At 43.9% G+C, this 22,086-nt stretch overlaps 1 protein-coding gene across 1 annotated transcript in view; it reads left to right on the forward strand.

Annotated features, from left to right (window-relative positions):
* Positions 1-212: 212 nt before the first annotated feature.
* The window catches only part of FKBP9 (FKBP prolyl isomerase 9), a 42,337-nt gene continuing 20,463 nt past the window's right edge, over positions 213-22,086 (forward strand). The window contains exons 1-5 of the mRNA XM_049641663.1: positions 213-596; positions 14,505-14,650; positions 15,037-15,226; positions 15,878-16,023; positions 19,269-19,458. Coding sequence (XP_049497620.1) covers positions 370-596; positions 14,505-14,650; positions 15,037-15,226; positions 15,878-16,023; positions 19,269-19,458 — 899 coding nt within the window. The 5' untranslated portion in view covers positions 213-369. The remainder of the gene's footprint in view (positions 597-14,504; positions 14,651-15,036; positions 15,227-15,877; positions 16,024-19,268; positions 19,459-22,086) is intronic.

Below are 22,086 nucleotides of genomic sequence, written 5' to 3' on the forward strand. Positions count from 1 at the left end.
TTTCTCCCTCGGGGACAGGTTCCCTCAGAAGTTGCCAGGCTCTTCCCAGGGCGGGCCAGTTCGCAGGGCAGGGCAAGGTGGGGCGGGGCAGGGCAGGGCAGGGCCAGACCAGACCCGGGCAGCGCGGGGCGCAGCACACCAGCTAAGGCGCGCGGCTGCGGCTCCTCCCCTCGCTCGGATGTGGCCGGGGGGCGGGGGGTGGGAGAGGGGGGTGGTGGCTGCCGCCCGGGGAGGGCCGGGAGTCTTTTCCACGTTTGCAAACGCCGCGGCGCGCCCAGCCCGGACCCGCGCTGCCGGAGCTCCGCACTCCCTCGCCGGCTCCACGCTGCGCCCCGCGCCCGCCCCTCGCCGCTGTCCTCGCCACCCCTGATGGCATTCAGAGCCCGGGGCTGGAGGCCTCCGCCGCCGCCGCTCCTGCTGCTCCTGCTCTGGGTGACCGGGCAGGCGGCGCCCGTGGCGGGCCTGGGCCTCGACACGGAGCTGCAGATCGAGCGGCGCTTCGTGCCGGACGAGTGCCCGCGCACCGTGCGCAGTGGCGACTTCGTGCGCTACCACTACGTGGGGACATTCCCCGACGGCCAGAAGTTCGACTCCAGGTACCGCGCCCTGGACGCCCGGCCGGGCCTCCGAGGCTGCAGCGCCCACTCTCCCGTTTCCTTCTCTCCGGACAGGCCTTTCCCTCCCGACGGACCTCCCCCAGCTCCGCCCAGCGATCCCCGCGCTCCTCCCTCTCCCTCCTCCTACCCAAATGCTCCGCGACCCTAAATCTGTCCTCCGCGGGGTAAGTCTACCCGCCCTAAAGCTCGCTTCGCCCGCCCGCCCGCCCGCCCGGGACCGGAGCCTTGGATAGGTCCTGGCACAGAGGGGTTGGAACAGTTCCCATCCTCCCAGCACATTCACACAACGCGAAATCTATGTTAAATGGCCACCCTGCAAGTAGACCCCCCTCCCCCCAGGAGTAAATGTTGATGTCTGCTTGCCACCTCCCTTTACTGGCCTTTCCGCAGGCCCCTTGAGTCAGACGACGTCTCTCGCAGTTGATGATGATGATGATAATGATGAGCTGATGATAGCAGTCGTTACATATATGGAGCTATTACACTGTGTGCCAGGGTAGTTCTAAGTGCTTTGCGTATCATGAACCCATTTAATTCTTAACAACAGTTCTCTTAGGTAGCTACCACTATTTTGCCAGTGAGGTTACTTGAGGCCACTGAGGCTAAGAAACTTAAGTGGAGTCCAACTGAAAACCAAGTGACGGTCCAAGGCCAGGGTCTGTGCATAAAGCTACCACTGTCCTTCCTTCTCCGCTACTGGGCGTGGGGTAGTCCAGAGCAGGTCGCTCAGCTTTGCGCTGGGGCCCTGGACCATGCCCACGATTCCTTCCCTCTAACTCTGCCCCGGGATCACAATACCTGCCCCCAGCTTCTCTCCAGTTGAGCTTTAGGGTTAAGAGGTCTCTTCCTCCAGCTACAGTCAGCTCTCCTCCCCAAGACATTGTTCCAAACCCAGGTCTGTGCCTGCACTTCTCTCAGTGAATCACCAGACGAGACAAAGAGAACTGTTTGTTGAGCATTTGCTGTGTGCCCTTGGCTGTGCTAGGCTCATTCCAGAAGTCATCTTAAAAAAATACTCTTACCTTTCTTGACTTTGAGTCAAGACAATGAGTCCAGACAATGAGTGCGTTTACAAAAGCTGTTTAGTATGCAAGTGGCACATAGCAAATGCTTAGAAATAGTCATGTTTACTATTGTTTCAGTTGCTTCTTTTTATTTTTAACAGCTTTACTGAGCTATAATTCACATACCATACAATCCACCCATTTAAAGCATACAATTTGGTGGTTTTTAGTGTATTCACAGGGTTGTGCAACCATCACAGCTATCATTAGATAGCTAGAACGTTTTCATCACTCTAGAAAAGAAATACTGGACTCATTAGCAGTCACTCCCCTCCCCTCCAGCCCTAGGTAACCACTAATGTACTTTCTGTGTCTACGTGGAATCATATAATTTGTGGTGATTTATATCTGGCTTTTTCACTTAGTGTAATATCTTCAGGGTTCATCCATGTTGTGGCATGTACCAGTGCTCCATTTCTTTTTTATGGTTGTATAATATTCCATTCTACGGAGGTTCCACGTTTTGTTTATCCATCCATTGGGTTTTTTTTTTTTAAGTTTATTTATTTATTTCGAGAGAGAGTGGGAGAGGTAGAATTAGCAGGGGAAGTGCAGAGACAGAGGGAGACAGAGGACCCAAAGCAGGCTCTGTGCTGATAGCAGACAGCCCGATGCGGGGCTGAAACTCACCAACCACGAGATCATGACCTGAGCTGAAGTCGGACAGTTAACGGACTGAGCCATCTAGGCACCCCTATCCATTCATTAGTTAAGGGTCATTTGTATTGCTTACACTTTTTGATTAATGAACATTTGTGAACAGGGTTTGGTGTGCAAATATGGTTTTCTTTCTTTTGGATATATACCTAGGAGTGGAATTGCTGGGTACTGTAGTAACTGTGTTTAACTTTTTGATGAACTGCCATACTGTTTTCCAATGTGGTTTCACTATTTTACACTCCTGGCAATGGATGAGTGGTCCTAGTTGTCCACATTCTCCTCAACAACTGTAATTGTCTATCTTTTTTATTCTAGCTCTCCTAGGGGGTGTGAAGTGGTATCTCATCGTGGTTTTGGTTCACATTTCCCTAGTGGCTAATGATGCTGAGCATCTTTTCATGTGTTTATTGGTCATTTGTATATCTTCTTTCATTTGCATTTTTAGTTAGAAAATAAAGAAGGGGTGCCTGGGTGGCTTAGTCAGTTAAGCGTCCGACTCTTGATTTCAGCTCAGGTCATGAGCTCATGGTTCCTGAGATTGAGCCCTGCATTGGGCTCTGCGCTGACAGTGCAGAGCCTGCTTGGGATCCTCTCTCTCTCCTTCTCTCTGCTCCTCCTCTGCTCTCTCTCACTCTCTCTCAAAATAAATAAATAAAACTTAAAAAAAGAAAAGAAGGAAGAATTTCCTGCTTGTGCTGATGATAATTAATAATTCCTACTATAACAAGCTGATACTTTCTACCCTCTAGCTTGGCAGCCACTGTGAGGCAGTGTGGGACAATGGAAGACATTGGAAAGAGGCACTACCATCCCTTCAGCCAATATGCAGTGTCTGCCCCTGAAGAAGGTGTCCTTCCCTGTCCCTACAGCTTATGGTCCAGGCCATTACACAGTGTGATATGTACAGAAGGGATAATAGCATACGCTTTTGTTTCTCGTGTAGAGTCCACACAGTTCTTACCACATACCTTTTGATATATGAATTCATTTAATGTCAAATGAATTCATTTAACCTCACAGTGAAGTAGGTAACTCAACAACAAACGAAGAAACTGAGGCTCAGAAAGTTCAAGTAATTTGCTCAAGGGATCTGGCTACTAAGTGGTAGAGTGAGGTTTTGAACCTAGGCAATGTAATGTCTATGGCAGTATATATATAGTCTATGGCCCGTAGTCTATGCATATATATAATGAAAAGAAGGCAAGGAGCTGTGGAAAACACACAGAAAGCTTAACTGTATGTTGTGTGGGGATGGAGAGAGAGAGAATGGTTGGGATGGAGTTCCAGGATTGCAAAGATAAGACCTGAGGATGATTAAAATTGACCGGGGGGTGAGCTGAGGGGTGAGGGCTGTGGAGAGAAGAGAGGGTGTGGCTGATGGAGAGAAGAGCCTATGCAGAGGTTTGGCGGTGGGAGTGTTGTGTAGGGGGACGTGAAAGCTGTTCACAGTGGCCTCAGCTTGGAGTGGCAGTGGGGGAATGACCGAGAGGGAAAAGAAAAGGCCAGAGGAGTCTGGGGAGGAAGTCTGGGCCCAGCTTTGAGAGATGTTTTTTGCTTGGCTATTGAATTTGGACTTTGTCTAGGACAATGGAAAGCCACTTAAGAGTTTTAGTCATGGGGGTGAGGGGTCAGACTTTTCTGTGGCTGCTGTGTGGACAGTGGAGTGGAAAGGGCAGGATGCATAGTAGGTGTTTCATTAGTGTGAGTTTTTCTCCAGGGCGTCCATTCCTTTGGGAATTTATGAAGTATTAAGGCACAACTTTGCTATTCCTGCCCAACGAGCTTAGGGAAGGAGAAATCAAAGGTGTTTTGGGTTCTGGCTACTGATTTGGAGGTTTTGCTCAGAAGAAAATGGCTGTCACCCTGACCAGAGTCGTAAGTCACAAAGGGCCTCTGTTTCCACAGAGCTTTCTTCCTCTGGGCCACTGGCTCAGGCATGGTTTCATTTTATTTCGGAGCCTCCGTGGGCCTGTTAATATGTTCCTGTGGCTGCAGCTCCAGATCGAAGTCGACAGCGGCTTCCCAGCTACACTTTTTAGGGGGCTCCTGCTCTCACTTTCCAGCTCTTGGGAGCTCCTTGTTAGCCACTCCTGATTCAGCATTTTTAGTTCTATAGCATTCCTAGCAATAAAGGTGAGGGGGATGGTCTCTTTGCTCTGATTTCCTTCTGGAGACTGAAATTTACCATGTTGCTGTTATCCTTAGCAGGCAAAGCTAGCCTCTCGTCAGTTCATTCACAGCCTCCAGGCTTGTCTGCAGACACTCAAGGTCCCGATATTCAGTAAATATTATCGTGTGTCTACCACATGTCCTGTCGGGTGGGCTGCTCTAACGCAGTGGTGTTCAAACTGTACCTGCATCGCAATCATCTGAAGAGATTATTGTACACAGTTCCTGAATCACTAGGTCTGGGTGGGGCCTGAGAATGTATTTGTCTTTCTAAGTGCACAGGTGATGCTTTTGCTGCTGGTCTGAGGACCACACTTTGAGAACTGTTGCTCTAGGGGCGCCTGGGTGGCTGAGTTGGTTAAGCGCCGACTTCGGCTCAGGTCACGATCTCGCGGTTCGTGAGTTCAAGCCCCGCATTGGGCTCTGTGCTGACAGCTAGGAGCCTGGAGCCTGCTTCAGATTCTGTCTCTCTCTCTCTCTCTCTTTCTGCCCCTCCCCCACTCATGCTCCGTCTCTCAAAAATAAATAAACATTAAAAAAAAATAAAAGAGAACTATTGCTCTAAAAAAATCAAAGACTTATTAACAGACATCAGATTAATTTTATATATTCATTCATTCATTTATTCATTCCATTCACTCAACAAATATTTATTGAGTACTGCTGTTAACACCTGGTGGGTATTGAGTGAAGGGATGTTAAGGCTCACCTTCTCTGCAGGATTGGTTCTGAGAAGAGCCAGGGAGCTGGGCAGCACGCCAGATGGTGTCAAGGTGTACTGGAGGAGTTAAGTAGTGACAGGGAGACTAGTCAGGTCATGACAAGGCTCACTTAGGCAGGGAGCTTTTTATTTTCCCAGAGAGAGAGAGACAGAGAGAGAGAGAGGAACTGCGCTCTCCTGCCTGAGTTGGGGAGAAGGGTAGAGGGAGGGGGGAGGGGAGAGAGAGAGAATCCCAAGCAGGCTCCACTCTCAGCGTGGAGCCCGATATGGGGCTGGATCCCATGACCCTGGGGTGGTGATCTGAGCCAAAATCAAGAGTCCGTCGCTCAGGGGACCTAGGTGGCTCAGTCAGCTGAGCATCCAACTCTCGATTTAGGCTCAGGTTGTGATCCCAGGGTCGTGGGATCGAGCCCTACATCAGGCTCTGTACTGAGCGTGGATCCTGCTTGCAATTCTCTCTTTCCCTCTGCCCCTTGCCCCCACTCCACTCCGGGCACTTTCTCTCTCTCTAAAATAAATAAATAAACAAATTTTAAAAAAGAGCCATATGCTTAACTGACTGAGTCACCCAGGCACCCCAAGCAGGGAAATTTTAAAAGTTTGAATTAAAAAAAAAAAAAGTTTATTTATTTATTTTGAGAGAGAGAGAGAGAAGGAGAGAGAATCCTAAGAAGACTCCCTGCTGTCAGTGTGAGATCATGACCTGAGCCAAAACCAAGAGTGGGAAGCTTAACAGAGCCATCCAGGTGCCCCTAAAGTGTGAATTTGTATGGCAGCTCTTCCTCTGGAAAAGCCACGTGATGAAAGGGAAGCTGCTGCTGGAGTCTTAGCCCAGTGTGGCTCTCCTGACTTTAGGAAAAGAGCCTACCCTCCAGGCAATTCTTCTTAGGATCTCCTGAGGTCATTGGCAGGCTTACTTAGCTGCAAAGACTTGATACATTGCTTTTAACTTTCATTTGTGAGTCATTGTGAGGGACTGTGCATGCATATTGATCATTTAATTTGGCTATATTTTACTCACTAAGAATAAGATTTATAGAGATCTAATATTTTAACTTCAGTTGCTGAAAGACAAAACTCCGCAAGAGCAGTGCAATGATTTCACTTTGCAGAGGTTTTCTCTTAATCATATTTTAGCGTGCCAAAAATCATCCAGGCCAACGGCTCACATTTCAGGGTCTGATCCTCTGTGAAGGTAAGAATGAATGTGTTCTTTCTCATTTCCCTCTTCTCCACTCTTACTCCTTCCTCTCTTGTCCCTCACCATCTCTCTCTTCCTCCATTGCAGTGTTCTTCATTTTTCCATCTGGTAGTGGAACTGGTTTGCCAGTTCATTAAGGGCCTGCCTTTTCCCACTGCCACGGCTCATTAGCAGCTGGTAGAGGTAGTTGTTTGGGGGAAATAATCTTGGACAAAGAGTCTGGAAAGCACATGGTGTGCGGAGAGAGACGGGAGACAGAAAAGTCAGACTTGGCTTCCCCCACTTTTTTTATTTTTTATTTATTTTTTAATGTTTATTATTGAGATTCAGAGAGAGACAGCATGAGCATGGGAGGGACAGAGAGAGGGAGAGACACAGAATCTGAATCAGGCTCTAGGCTCTGAGCTGTCAGCACCGAGCCCTATGTGGGCTCAGACTCACAAACTGCAAGATCATGACCTGAGCTGAAGTCGAACGCTTAACTGACTGAGCCACCGAGGTGCCCCATGGCTTCCTGCATTTTCAAGTCTACACTGGGGCCCAGGCTCCTTGGTGGAACTCAGCCAGGGAAAGGTCTTACCTGGCTCATCCCAGAGCTAGGCTAACAGCTGGGAGGTGTCTGCTTTTGTGCATTTCATGCATTTTTCAATCCCATTCACATATGGCTCTGGCAGGACCACAGCCCTTCTTCAGGCAGGTCCCGTATGAGCCAGTCGTCTTGAGTTGGCCTGAGACTGGACCAACTTTGAGGCACCCAAAACATGGTTCCCATGCCCCGTGGGCTGGCTCTTTATTATCTTGCTTCCCTCCAGTTACAAGTTCTTAAAATATGGTAGTGTCTTTAATGTTCAAAGAAATGCATTCAGTCTAATATATAGTATTGTGAATATAGTTAAGAATACTGTATTGTATACTAAAATTTAAAAGTATACTTTATTTACACTTGAAATTTACCGACAGGGTAAACCTTAAGTGTTCTCACCACAAAAAAGAAAGAAAGAAAATGTTAACTGTGTGAGGTGATGGATATATCAATTAGCTTGATTGTGGCGATTATTTCACATTGTATACGTACATCAAAACATCCGATCATACATTTTTAATGTATGCAATTTTTATTTGGCAATTGTACATCAGTAAAGATGGGAGGGGAAGTAACGTATTCAGCTTTTATTTGTCTACACTGAGTCTAAAATTGGCATACAGAGCCAGCTGACTGGTCCTGTCATAGCTGATCAGGACCTCAGTTCTAACCGGAGGGCGGTTTTCTCTCCCTTTTGTAATGGCCATTTTTCCTTTTTTTCTGCATCTGAGATAAAAAATAATCTCAGCAACAAGTAGTGTAAGTGTATATAAATTTTTGTCAATAGTTTTAAAATTAATTTAATTTGTATTTTTTTTATTTAGTAAAAAAATTTTTTTATTGTTTATTTTTGAGAGAGAGACAGCGTGTAAGCAGGGGAGGGGCAGAGAGAGAGGAAGACACAGAATCTGAAGCAGGCTACAGGCCCCGAGCTGTCAACACAGAGCCTGATGTGGGGCTCGAACCCACAAACCATGAGATCATCACCTGAGCCAAAGTCGGACATTCAACCGACCGAGCCACCCAGGTGCCCCTAATTTGTATTTATTTATTTAAAAGTTTATTTATTTTGAAAGAGACAGCATGCCAGCAGTTGAGGGTGGGGTAGGGGGAGGGGCAGAGAGAGAGGGAGAGAATCCCAAGCAGGCTCAATACTGTCAGTGTAGAGCCCAATATGGGGCTCGAACCACAAACTGTGACATCATGAGCTGAGCCGAAGTGGATGCTTAACCAACTGAGGCACACAGACACCCCCAGGCTCCCCAAATTTTTTTTTTAAATTAATCTTTATTTATTTTTGAGAGAGAGAGTGCGAGCAGGGGAGGAGCAGAGAGAGAGGGAGGCACAGAATCAGAAGCAGGCTCCAGGCTCCGAGCTGTCAGCACAGAGCCTGACGTGGGGCTCGAACCCACAGACCTCGAGATCATGACCCGAGCCGAAGTCGGACGCTCAACTGACTGACCCACCCAGGCGCCCCCCAAATTTTTAAAAGTAGTATCATATAGGGGCGCCTGGGTGGCTCAGTTGGTTAAGCGTCCGACTCTTGGTTTTGGCTCAGGTTGTGATCTCATGGTTTCGTGAGTTCGAGCCCCACATCAGGCTCCAAGCTGACAGTGTAGAGCCTGCTTGGGATTCTCTGTCTCCCTGTCTCTCTGCCCCTCCCCAACTTGTGCTGTCTCTGTCTCTCTCAAAATAAATAAACTTAAAAAAAAGTAGTATCATATATTATTTTTGCATATGCACAGAGTCTTTAAAACCAGTTAAATAATTCCATAAAGCTTAAAATTGTAGTTGCAAAGCTGCTAGGAGTGGGGAAGGGGCTCAGGGTGGGGTGTAGCCGTTTTGGATGCAGACTTAGCTCTAGGCTTCCTTCTGCCCTGCCACCTGCCACTCTTCACCTCTGCAGACTCTGGGATGCACAGGGCTTGGCCAGATCCCCCTTTGTTTCACCTAGATTCTGTTTCTTCCCTACTAGGTCAGATCCTACACCTGTTCCCTTTCTGTCTTCCAAAATTTTGTTGCCAGCTCTTGACAGCAATGGTCTCCTCTCCTTTTCCTAAGTTGTTGTTTGTTTGTTTGTTTGTTTTTTCACAAAGAAGAATGTAGGAACTTGGGGAGGGAATGGGCTTTGGGGACTCTAGGGAGGGAGTGCATTCAGTTTGATATATGTTCTTTTATTTATTTATTTTTAATACTTATTTATTTAAAAAAATATTTATTTAAGTAATTTCTACACCCAACATAGGGCTCAAACTCACAACCATAAGATCAAGAGTCAAATGCTCTTCTGACTGAACCAGCCAGGCATTCCATAACATATGTTCTTTTAACAGTTCATCCTCGGGGCGCATGGGTGGCTCAGTCGATTAAGCATCCAAGTCTTTTTTTTTTTATTTTTATTTATTTTTTTATTTTTTATTTTTTAATATATGAAATTTACTGTCAAATTGGTTTCCATACAACACCCAGTGCTCATCCCAAAAGGTGCCCTCCTCAATACCCATCACCCACCCTGCCCTCCCTCCCACCCTGCCCTCCCTCCCACCCCCCATCAACCCTCAATTTGTTCTCAGTTTTTAACAGTCTCTTATGCTTTGGCTCTCTCCCACTCTAACCTCTTTTTTTTTTTTTTTTTCCTTCCCCTCCCCCATGGGTTTCTGTTATGTTTCTCAGGATCCACATAAGAGTGAAACCATATGGTATCTGTCTTTCTCTGTATGGCTTATTTCACTTAGCATCACACTCTCCAGTTCCATCCATGTTGCTACAAAAGGCCATATTTCATTTTTTCTCATTGCCACGTAGTATTCCATTGTGTATATAAACCACAATTTCTTTATCCATTCATCAGTTGATGGACATTTAGGCTCTTTCCATAATTTGGCTATTGTTGAGAGTGCCGCTATAAACATTGGGGTACAGGTGCCCCTAAGCATCCAAGTCTTGATTTCGGCTCAGGTCATGATCTCACGGTTCATGAGATCAAGCCCCGACTCGGGCTCTGTGCTGACAGCATGGCCTGCTTGGGATTCTCTCTCCCTCTCTTTCTGCCCCTGCCTTGTTTGCACTTTCTCTTTCTCTCAAAATAAATAAATAAACATTAAAAAGAAAGTCCATCCTCATTGAAGATTGAAACCTACATTTAGAAAGAGAGCCACAGGGGCGCCTGGGTGGCGCAGTCGGTTAAGCGTCCGACTTCAGCCAGGTCACGATCTCACGGTCCGTGAGTTCGAGCCCCGCGTCAGGCTCTGGGCTGATGGCTCGGAGCCTGGAGCCTGTTTCCGATTCTGTGTCTCCCTCTCTCTCTGCCCCTCCCCCGTTCATGCTCTGTCTCTCTCTGTCCCAAAAATAAATAAACGTTGAAAAAAAAAAAAAATTAAAAAAAAAAAAAAAAAAGAAAGAGAGCCACAGTGGGGCGCCTGGATGGCTCAGTTGGTTAAGCGTCCAACTTCGGCTCAGGTCATGATCTTGAGGTTTGTGGGTTCAAGCCCCGTGTCGGGCTCTGTGCTGACAGCTCAAAGCCTGGAGCCTGCTTCGGATTCTGTGTCTCCCTCTCTCTCTGCCCCTTCCCTGCTCATTCTCTGTCTATCTCTCAAAAATAAATAAACATCAAAAAAAAAAAAAAAAGAAATAGAGCCACAGTATTTATGCTTTAGGAATGCAGCCACAGAGTTAGTTACTTATCCTGAGGAATATCCTGCAAGTCATGTGTGTGCATGTGTAGACAGTTTCATGAATTGGTTATGATGGGTTTTATGTGATGTCTCCTGTTTTAGTGATCCTTGGGCTGGTAAACTTGAAGACCATCACTGGAGGATGCTGTAGCCCCACCCCCCCCTTCAGGGTGGGGAAAGTAGAAAGAAGTGTCAGGGATAGCAATCAAAGGGTCTATAGCAGTGAATGAGCAGAGGAGAAAAATAAGCTGATGGAGAGGAAAGGGGGATTTTGGACGTGCTAGATGATTTCCATTTGCCTTTCTAGGTCCTTCTGTTCCACTTGGCTTTTTGCTGTGTGCATACTATGGGTTATATAAATGACTCCCTCGTCACCTGGCTTCTGGTTGGGTTCAGTCGGTGGGGCATCAGCAGGAGATCAGAGGGAGGAGAGTGAGGTGGAGATATTTATTCCCTGGGCTCCCTGCCTGTAGGTCTCCACCATTTGTGTCCCTGGACCAGAGGTCCTAGCTAAGCTTCTGTCATGTGGCCCTGAACCATCACCTTCTCTGTACCTGGATCCTTCAAGCCCAGGTCTGACAACAGCACCCCCATACTTGTCCCCGAGGTACTACATTGTCCCTTGGGTTGTCTGCACTCTGCACACTCCTTTGCACACAACCCCTTTATTAAACTTTCCTGGAACTGCCTAGTTTGGGTGTATCATTTGTTTCCCGCAGGACCTCAACTGGGACTTCTGCAAAAGGTGTAAATCAGTCAGATACTGGGACAGGCCGTATAAGTGTTTATTCCAGAGCTTGCAGAAGTACTTTTCATAACCACTTCTGGGCTTGATTCTGCAAGTGAATTTGTGCCAGTTGTGCTGATCAGCACAGATTTACTCAGAAAGACTTTATTTTTCCAGATGGTCAGAGTTTTAAGCAGGAGATAATTCTAGTCTTGCATTGTTAATTTCTCACATATGTAAATTAAAACTTTTCTTTCAGAAAGTTTTTTTTTGTTTTTTGTTTTTAGCACTTTGCTTAGGTAGTCATCAAGTGAAGAAATTAATACTGCAAGGCAACAACAGTTAAAAAAAATTTTTTTTTTAATTTGAGAGAGAGAGAGAGAGACAGAGAGAGCACAAGTGAAGAAGAGAGGCAGAGGGAGAGAGAGACAGAGACAGAGAATCTTAAGCAGACTCCATGCTCAGTGTGGAGTCCGACATGGGGCTCAATCTCATGACCCTGGGATCATGACCTGAGCTGAAGCCAAAAGTCAGATGTTCAACCGACTGAGCCACCCAGGCACCGAAACAACTGTTTTTATATATCATCTAGGGCCTGGCCCCATGCTAGGAGGTTAAGGGTCGGATAGACCTGTGTTCTCGCTTTTTTTTCCCAGTTGGCTAACTTTGTGAGCTTGGAAGATTCTTTCCCCTCCAGAGAGCCAGAGTATCAGCACCCACCTTGAAGTGTTGTCTGATGATTACATGGGGTAGTATGTGGAAAAGCTTAGTTTGCCACTGTACCTGACACATAATAAACACTCTCTAAATAGTAATTATTATTAAAAACTCTTATTAAATTTGGGAACCATATTCAGGTTCTATGGATGAAAACCTTGTTTCTAAGGTAGTTTCCAGCCTGTGCATTGTAGCTGTTTGCACATGTTCTGTACCTGGGATGTCTTTGAAGCTTCGAGTTTTGGTCCATTACTTGATATAAACCCGCCAGTTGGATGATGGTTCAGGGCATGGCAAGGCCCCAGCCAAGTGAAATTAAAGAGCTGGCATTCCAGGGGGCGGGTGTTGGTCCATGGAGGTAGAGGGTGGAGGTGTAAAGCTGTCTTGGGCACACAGTTGACCATGTGTTTTTGTCCTTTGGCTTGCTGACCTGAACTTGGAATTTTGCTTTCTGTTCACCGACCTTGCAAAAGGAAAGTTATTAAAATGGGTTGTAAAACCAGGAGGAGGAAGCATAAGAAGGGCGGGTCTGAGGAAGCTGCCCTGATGGGTGGGGAAGTGGACTGTGCTGCTCCTCCAGATTGTTCATTAAGGAAAATGAGGAAAAGGTGGCAGTAATTTACCGAATGAAGAGAGCACATCCCAATGAGGTAAATTCTAACAGCTCTTAATATTTTATTACATGTGTCTTTCATCATCATTTTGAAAATTAAGAGAGAATTAAAGAGAAAACAAGTTAAGCCACCTGAAATGGTACTCATAGAGTACCATTGGTAATGTTTTTATGTGTCACCCTGTGGATTTCGAATGTATCTATGTCAGTTCAAAATGGAATCCTTTTACGCTGTGGCTCTATAGCCTGTACTTTTCTGTTACTGTATATGTCCTCCTTTGCCAATGGACATAAATCTGATATTTTTAAATGACTACAGAGCGTTTTATTGCACGACCTTGCCTTAAATGCAATCAGTGCCATACCCTTGAAACTTCTTATTTCCAGTGTTTCATTGTTATAAACCAAGCCCTGTAGTTGTTTTCTTCAACATAGTATTTGAAACTCTCTGGGTATCTCTGCTGGTTTTTTTGCAATAGGCAAAATCCATGCCTTGGACGTTTTTATATCTCCCAAAGCACCTAGCACAGTCTCCTAATAGGCAAACCCTTGATGGTTGTAGAATTTGACATAAAGAGGATGAGATCATAGATGTTGGTCACGGTTCCATTATTTATCTTCCAACCTAAGGCCATCACCAATCAGCCTTTAAAACACATGTATTAGTGATTCCTAGACGTATCAGACTTTCTATGACCTGTAACAATTATAGTAATATTGGCATAACTCTTAGGTTTTCAGAGCACGTTACCGATTGTAATATCATATATATCTTGGGATGACTATTATTGTTACTCCCATTTTTGTGGTGGAGGAAATCGGTTAAGAGAGTTTAAGTATCCTTTATGCTACCATGCTACTTCTCCAACTTACAGACCTAAAGATAAAAAGAAAAATCAGGGGTGCCTGGGTGGCTCAGTCGGTTAAGCGTCTGACTTCAGCTCAGGTCACGATCTTGCAGTCCGTGAGTTCGAGCCCCGCGTCGGGCTCTGGGCTGATGGCTCAGAGCCTGGAGCCTGCTTCCGATTCTGTGTCTCCCTCTCTCTCTTCCCCTCCCCTGTTCATGCCCTGTCTCTCTGTCTCAAAAATAAATAAACGTTAAAAAAAATTAAAAAAAAAAAGAAAAATCAGATAAATATGGTAATGGAGCATTAGTATCTTACGTTGTTGCTTTTAAACAATCACATAGGGGCGACTGGGTGGCTCAGTCGGTTAAGCGTCTGACTTCGGGTCAGGTCATGATCTCATGGTTTGTGGGTTTGAGCCCCTCATCGGACTCTGTGCTGACAGCTCAGAGCCTGGAACCTGCTTCGGATTCTGTGTGTCTCTCTCTCTGTCCCTCCTCCACTTATGCTCCCTCTCTGTCTCTGTCTCTCTCAAAATAAATAAACATTAAAAAAAGATTTAAACAATCGCATAGAAATTGAATAAACTATTTTTAGTGGAAGACTTGATAGCTCTTTTGCAAAATAGACTTAATAATATAATATATTAAAAATAATATATTTTTTTTCTAGGGAGAGTTATGTCACTGCTTATCTAACTGGATTTACTGGCAGTATTCACAATAATTAAAAAACTCCAACCCTGAAAGTACTATTGGTGAAGACATTTCCTGTATCAGTAACTCCTCTACAAGCTGATTTTGGGTTGCATTGGCCTCACTCTATCCAGGGGTACATTTTCACTGGATGACTTCACTAAGGGAAGGATTAATTTGTACTTTTCTTTTTCTTGTTCTACCTCTTGGGTCTTCAGCTATGACAGAGACTCTACTTTCAACGTGTTTGTGGGAAAAGGACAACTGATTGCAGGGATGGACCAAGCTCTGGTTGGGATGTGTGTAAATGAGAGGCGCTTTGTGAAGATCCCCCCAAAGCTTGCCTATGGAAGTGAAGGAGTTTGTAAGTTTTGTTCCATATTTGTAAACGTATCTGCAGATACAACCAGAACATTTGAAGGGCGTTCAGTCAAGCAGACCACAGGATCTGCAGAGACTTTAAATTGGGGGGAAATGAGAAGCAATGAACACATACACACACAGCACTAAAATTTCATCTTCAGTTAATTTTTTCTAAATATAAAAGAAGTTGTTATTAACACTGGTATATTGAATGTCACCCTTGTTGAGAGGAAAACATTTTTTTCTCTTTTCTATTTCATTTGGAGGAAAGAGGGAGGGAGCATGGCCCATTTTAGAATTGTTCAGCGACCCCCTTGAATCCTAGGTGTTTATTCATCTGGCCCGAAAGGCAGCAACTTCTCAGTGTGAATTCTCTTTAATTTTTAGCTGGTGTGATCCCCCCAGATTCAGTTCTTCATTTTGATGTACTTCTAATGGATATTTGGAATTCTGAAGATCAAGTTCAGATTCACACTTACTTCACACCCCCCAGTTGCCCTCGGACCATCCAGGTGTCTGATTTTGTAAGGTACCACTACAATGGAACGTTCTTGGATGGGACACTGTTTGATTCAAGGTAAGTCCTGCCATTCAAGGTAACATTGGTGAAATGCCCCTTACTTCCTTCTGTCTCACCTGCTTTTTATGCCCATCAAGAAACCAGAAGACAGACTCTTCCCAACTTCCATCAGCACCAACCCCTTTCCTTAATGCTTTTGGTACATGTTTCATGCTCCATAAAGCCAGATCAAAACTTTAATATATTTTACAGAAATGTGAGAACAGTGTTTCTCTAAATTAACAGTATCTTGAGAGCTCATCAATAAGTGAAGAGCCCTATTTCCAAATAGGTTGATGCATTTTTTGGTCCATTTTAATAGTTTTCCCGTGGAAGGAAGAGGGGAAGGCTGAATGTATGTGACGCTATGGAGAACTGCCAAGAGTAGGGTGCTAAGCCAGAAACAGTGAACCTTTTGGGCTTTCCTGTCATTACAGTGTATTTGGTTAGATAGAATAGCAGGCCAATTAGACCACTGTGGTTTAATTACATGATTTCTCAATTTGAAGACTGCTGCTGTCTTTGGGAGTGAAGATCCAAAAATGCCTCTTCAGAGATGGGTATAGGTTCACTATTTAGCTGATAATTGGGTATCTAAAACATTATTGAGGGATGAGTTGGAAACACCCTCATAGCATGGAACTTTTCCCCTTTCTCATTGGTTTTCAGTCATAATCGCATGAAAACATATGACACATATGTGGGCATTGGCTGGTTGATTCCTGGAATGGATAAAGGGCTGTTGGGGATGTGTGTGGGGGAAAAGCGCATCATCACCATACCTCCTTTCCTGGCCTATGGAGAAGATGGAGATGGTAAGTCTTTCTCATTCTTCAAGCTACTCTCATCTCTCCTTATTTTTATTGCAGTGATTAATTCAATTTACCACATGAAACCCGCCAGACCTTTTGGTCTAGACTTGCACTGTCCAATATAGTAGCCACTAGCTCCATATGGCTATTTATATTTACATTTAAAATAAATTAAAACTAAATAAAATCTAAGATTCTGCTCTTTAGCTACACTGCCACATTTCATGTACTTAAGAGCTGCATGTTGCTGCATGTACTTAAGAGCTGTATGTACCTAGACAGTGCAGGTACAGAGCATTTCCATTACTGTAGAATGTTCTGTTGGGCAGTGCTAGTCTAAATCATCTAGTGTCTCATCACTGAATTGTAGAATCTTCCACTTATTCATGGTCATTGGCTTTTCATAAGTAAGCATCTGCCACTGCCCCATAAACTGTAACCTTGGGCACCAACCTCTCCAGCCTACATTTTCCCATCTGTGAAATGACAAATGAACTGGAAAGTCTAAAGACTGTAGATATCAAGGTATAAATTTAGTATATGATGCCAGAATTGCCATTTTTTCCCCTGATTTGTTCCTTCACAGTGGGCTTTACCTGTGACATTAGTTCCAGGTGGACAGATGCAAAGCATGTTAGAAAAAAAACATTAATTTGAATTAGTGTCCTTTTTGTAGAGAGAAAACAGACTATTGTTTGGCAAATGGAATTTCACAGTTACTCATATTTTAATTTCAGACATATTTAATCACCCTGGCAGGCTAACACAACAAAGACAACCTCCCGGCATTTAAACAAGTAGATATAGGGTCACCTGGGTGGCTCAGTCCATTAAGTGTCCAACTCCTGATATTGGCTCAGGTCATGATCTCACAGTTTGTGAGATTGGGCCCTGCATCAGGCTCTGTGCTGACAGCACGGAGCCTACTTCTCCGTTTCCCTCTCTCTCTGCCTATTCTTCTACTTGTGTACTCTCTCTCTCTCTCTCTCTCTCTCTCTCAAAAAAATAATGAACATTAAAACTTCTCTTTAATCAAGTAGATATACGTAGCGAAGAATTGAAATGATAAAATGATACATCTAAGAGTTTACTGACTGTGGTACCTGACTTATAATGACCCTAAAATAATGTTTTCTAAGCTGTGTTTCCTGGCTCTGTATATCTACAGAGCAGGAGGAGAGAGAAGGAAATGGGGCTCAGCCTTCTCTCCTGTCCACTTCTACTTTTATTGCTGGGGATCTGCAGACAGTCTCTTCAAAAAGCAGGGGTAGGGATTCCATGCTAAAAGAAAAATAAAATTTGAAAACAACTATAATTGTAATCTGTAAATACAAATTCTCCAGTCTCCAAGACATGTTGTTATTCTTATTACTCAAATGGTCTCATCCTTAGCCAGGGGGAGTTTATTTCCCAGGGCTCTCAAATCCTTTTGACGTCATCCAGGTGCATATGTCATACATAGTAAAACTAGATGCCTGGCCTAATTTGAGGAGTATTATTTATTTATTTTAAATAAATACTGAAGGGGTACCTGTGTGGTTCAGTCAGTTAAGCGTCTGACTTCACCTCTGGTCATGAATGATCTCACAGTTCATGAGTTCAAGTCCCACATTGGGCTCTGTGCTGACAGCTCGGAGCCTGGAGCCTGCTTTGGATTCTGTGTCTCCCCCTCTCTCTGCCCCCCTCTACTCACTCTCTCTCTCTCTCAAAAATAAAGAAGACATTTTTAAAAAATTGAAATAGTTATTATTTAGTATTTTAATACTGTGCTCAACTACCTGGGTATGAGTTTAAATAGGTGAATTCTATGGTATGGAAATTAGATCTTGATAAAGTTATTGTTAAAAAAAAACATAGATGCAATTAGTACATGATAATGCTAGAAAAATTTAAACTCTGGAGTTACATTTAAGGCTTTCTTTTTTCTACTAAATTAAAAAATACAGGAAAGTACAAAAGATTAATATTCTGTCACACCCATACACACACTTCAGGGATTGACCACACCTTGCATTCCAGAGTCTGACTCAGCAGCTGCTTTCAGAAGATTTCATGATTTCCCTGAGGGGAAGGAATAGGGGTGGGCTCTGCCAGAGCCATTGAAGGAGCTCAGGCTTAGTGTACTGTCTTACTCACTTGCCCAGGCCTACTCCTTTGCAAGGTATAACAAATGGCAAGTAAGAGTGTGGAGGTAGGTGGTTTTTGTCAGTTAACTTCCTTTATCTCAAAGTACTGGATTGAGTTATTTATTGCTTGATGTTGATCTTTGCAGGAAGAGTTAGTGCCCAATAATCTCTTCATGTAGATTATCATTTTGCAGATACTCAGTAAGTCCCCACTGCTGGGAACATCCAAAAGAAGCAGTATGATCCAGAAGTGAGGTGGAAGCGATTTGAGGATTTGTATTTTGCAATGTGGGTGCCATTTTTTTCCCTCTTAGCTAGCTTTAGTTTTATTTATATCTTGTTTTAGATGTAGTTAATACATTGAATTGTGCATGTTGCCTCTTCAAAAAATTGGCTGTTGGTTCCAAAGAACAAGTCTGTGTCATATTCTGCAGAACCAGGTCCAGGGTTTGGAATTTATACCTTCAAATGTCTGTGATTTGCATTTGTATGCAAACAGAGACCCACAGAAGCATTTGGGCTTGCATGTGGGTGCATAACCACCCACGTAGCACCTTGATTTGTCAGCACAAGCATAGAAAATATGGTTGTAGTAGTGTCGCATGTCATTAATATTGGTTTGCTCCTTTTCCTGAAGAAGTCAGTCTTCAAATATACCCGCCAGCCCATAGTTGGGCACCATGGACACAATGGTGACAGAACATAGTTAGACACCAGAAGGACCACCCAACATGCAGAAGAACATTTATTCCTTTGGCTTGAAAACTTTAAGGAATGAGTAACACCAACACAGTGGGAATTGAGTTGTAGTTAAAAGTACTTTCTAGGGGCGCCTGGGTGGCTCAGTCGGTTAGGTGTCCGACTTCAGCTCAGGTTATGATCTCACAGTTTGTGAGTTCGAGCCCCGTGTCAGGCTCTGTGCTGACAGCTCAGAGCCTGGAGCCTGCTTCAGATTCTATTTCTCCCTCTTTCTCTGACCCTTCCCCACTCACACTCTGTCTCTGTCTGTCTCTCTCTCAAGAATAAATAAACATTAAAAAAATGTTTTTTTAATAAAATAAAATAAAAATACTTTCTAAATCTTGTGTCCTGATTTCATCAGCTTCCTCCATTCCCCTCTAGGGAAAGACATTCCTGGACAGGCATCTCTGGTGTTTGACGTTGCGTTATTGGACCTCCATAACCCCAAGGATGGCATTTCCATTGAAAATAAGGTAGTGCCTGAAAACTGTGAGCGGCGAAGTCAAAGTGGGGACTTTCTCAGGTATCATTACAATGGCACACTTCTGGATGGCACCTTCTTTGATTCCAGGTAAGGAAATAACTGGAGCCTGTACTCATCAGAATGACTTACTAAATACAGTCTACCTCTGGCTGGACCATGATCTGAATACTCTGTCAGTGCTGATTTGTAGTTAGTATTTTCATCTCCAGTATAGACTTCTGTTTTCTGACACTGAATTCCTTCAGAGGCTGTTGGAACAGTCTCCTTCTTGGGGCCTGGGGCATAGAAGTCTACAGGAAAACAGGAGAGGCTCAGCTTACACTCCCACCATCCCCCTATAGTGTTCTTGACTATCCAGTATGAACCCAACTATGGGATCCAGGATGGGAAGTGGCCAGAACTGAGGTCTGGGTGGTAGGAGGAGGAGAGAACAGACTTGGTGCCAGGAGATCTGGGTTCTAGCCCCAGTGTATGGTCTGGCTTCCCTGAACTTCAGTTTTTTTCCCTGTTATTAGCACCTTTCTCAGAGATGGTTAAAGAGATAAGGGATGTGAGAGTGCTCTGTGAACTTCAAAGGCTACTGCAGGAGGCCAGTTGGGTGCATTCAGCTTCCTTCTGGTTGCTTCAGAGGCTAATTACCATGCCTCTGTTGTTATTCAGAGTCCTGTTTTGTTTATTGGGCTTAGCTTGCAGTTGTGCCAGTGGCTGGAGCAGGCAGTTGCTGTGTCTTGCTCTTTCAAGTGGTAGGTATGTGCTCTTTGGAAACCACCTCTCTAGCTTCCTGTAGAGCAAACAGGTAGTGACAGCAATCTACCTGTCTCTCTGAGGTAATAAGCTTCTAATTTCTTGAGTCATCCAAAAACAGTACAGAAGAATTTTTATATGGTATTCCTTATATGGTATTATTTTGTTTGAATAATTTATCTTTCCTATTCTTTTACAATTTTCATTTGATTTCTTTGGAAAAAGTAATAGCTACATGGTTCAAAATTAAAACAAAGTATGTATTAAGGTATATCCTATTACCTACTCCTGCCTACCTCACATATCCCTCCCCCCTCCAGCCACTTAGAATTAACTACTTTTACTTATTTATTTTTTTTAAAGTAAGCTCTATGCCCTATGTGGGGCTTGAACTCACGACCCTGAGATCAAGAGTTGCACACTCTACCACTCTATTGACTGAGCCAGCCAGCCACCCCTAGAATTAACCACTTTTTTAAAAAAGTTTATTTATTTACTTTCAGAGTGAGAGAGAGAGAAAGAGAGAGAGAGGGAGAATCCCAAGGAGGCTCTTCGCTGACAGGGTGGAGCCCAACATGGGGTTTGATCCCACAAACTGTGAGATCACAACCTGAGCTGAAATCAAGAGTCGGAGGCTCAACTGACTAAGATACCCACTTTTATTAATGAGTTTCTATTTGATTCTTCCAGTGTGTGGATTTTTTCCTAATGCAAATATAAAGAAATACAACTATTCTGCCTCTTGCTTTTTTTTTCACCTTGTTTTTTTTCCATATTTAATACATAGAGAGAAATTATTTATTTTTTATGTCTGCCTAGGTTTCATTGAGTGAATATCCCAAACTTACTTAACGTTACATTCCCCTATTGATGAACATTTGAGTTGTCTTTAGTCTTTTTCTGTTACAGAAAACATTCAGTGTGTGTGTATTATTGTTATATGAGCTTGGTTCTGTCCTACACACACACACACACACACACACACACACACACACACTTTTTTTTCTAAGTAGGCTTCACACCCAGTGTGGAGCCCAACATGGGGCTTGAATTCATAACCCTGGGGCTCAAGACCTGAGCTGAGATCAAGAGTCAGACACTTAACTGACTGAGCCACCCAGGCGCCCCTCTGGAATTATATTTCTAATTAAGACCATTTTTTCTATTGTACACCATATTTCTTTCCATATTAGAACTATAATTTTATTAGATTTAAAAAAAGCTTTCCATTGGAGTGACTGGGTGGCTCAATTACTTAAGCATCTCGCTCTTGATTTTGGCTCAGGTCATGATCTCGTGTTTTGTGAGTAAGGAGTCTGCTTGGCATTTTCTGTCTCCCTCTCTCTCTGCCCCTCCCCTGCTCATGCTTTATCTCTCTCTCTCTCAAAATAGATAAAGAAACATAAAAAAAAAAAAAAGCTTTCCATTTCAGTGCATTGGGATCTAGTCTGTCCTAATAGCTACATAATATTCTTTATATGGATTTGCCTTAATTTAGGTAATCAATCCCAATTGTTTTCTACCTTTTACTGAAGTATAATTAATGTACAGGGTAGTTTCAGGTGTGCAACATAATGATTCAACAATTCTATATATTACTCAGTGCTCATCATGATAATCATAGTCCCATCTGTTGCTTTCTACCTTTTGATATTCTTTTTAAATTTAAGGTTTATTTATTTTGAGAGAGAGAGTGAGAGAGAGAATCCCAAGCAAGCTCCACACTGTCAGCCCAGAGCCATGGGGCTCGAACTCATGAACCATGAGATTATGACCTGAGCCAAAATCAGGTTGGATGCTTAACAGATTGAGCCAGCCAGGTGCCCGCCTTTTGACATTCTATGTAGGGCTGCAGTAATTATTTTTGCAGCTAAATCTTAACGTGTAAGATTTTTTCCTTGGGATACATTTCTAGAAGAATCTCTGGAACAAAGGTATTTGGTTTTTTTTTTCAAGAATTTTTTTCAGTTT

This window comes from Panthera uncia, chromosome A2, assembly GCF_023721935.1.
Source record: "Panthera uncia isolate 11264 chromosome A2, Puncia_PCG_1.0, whole genome shotgun sequence".
Classification (NCBI taxonomy): Eukaryota; Metazoa; Chordata; class Mammalia; order Carnivora; family Felidae; genus Panthera; species Panthera uncia.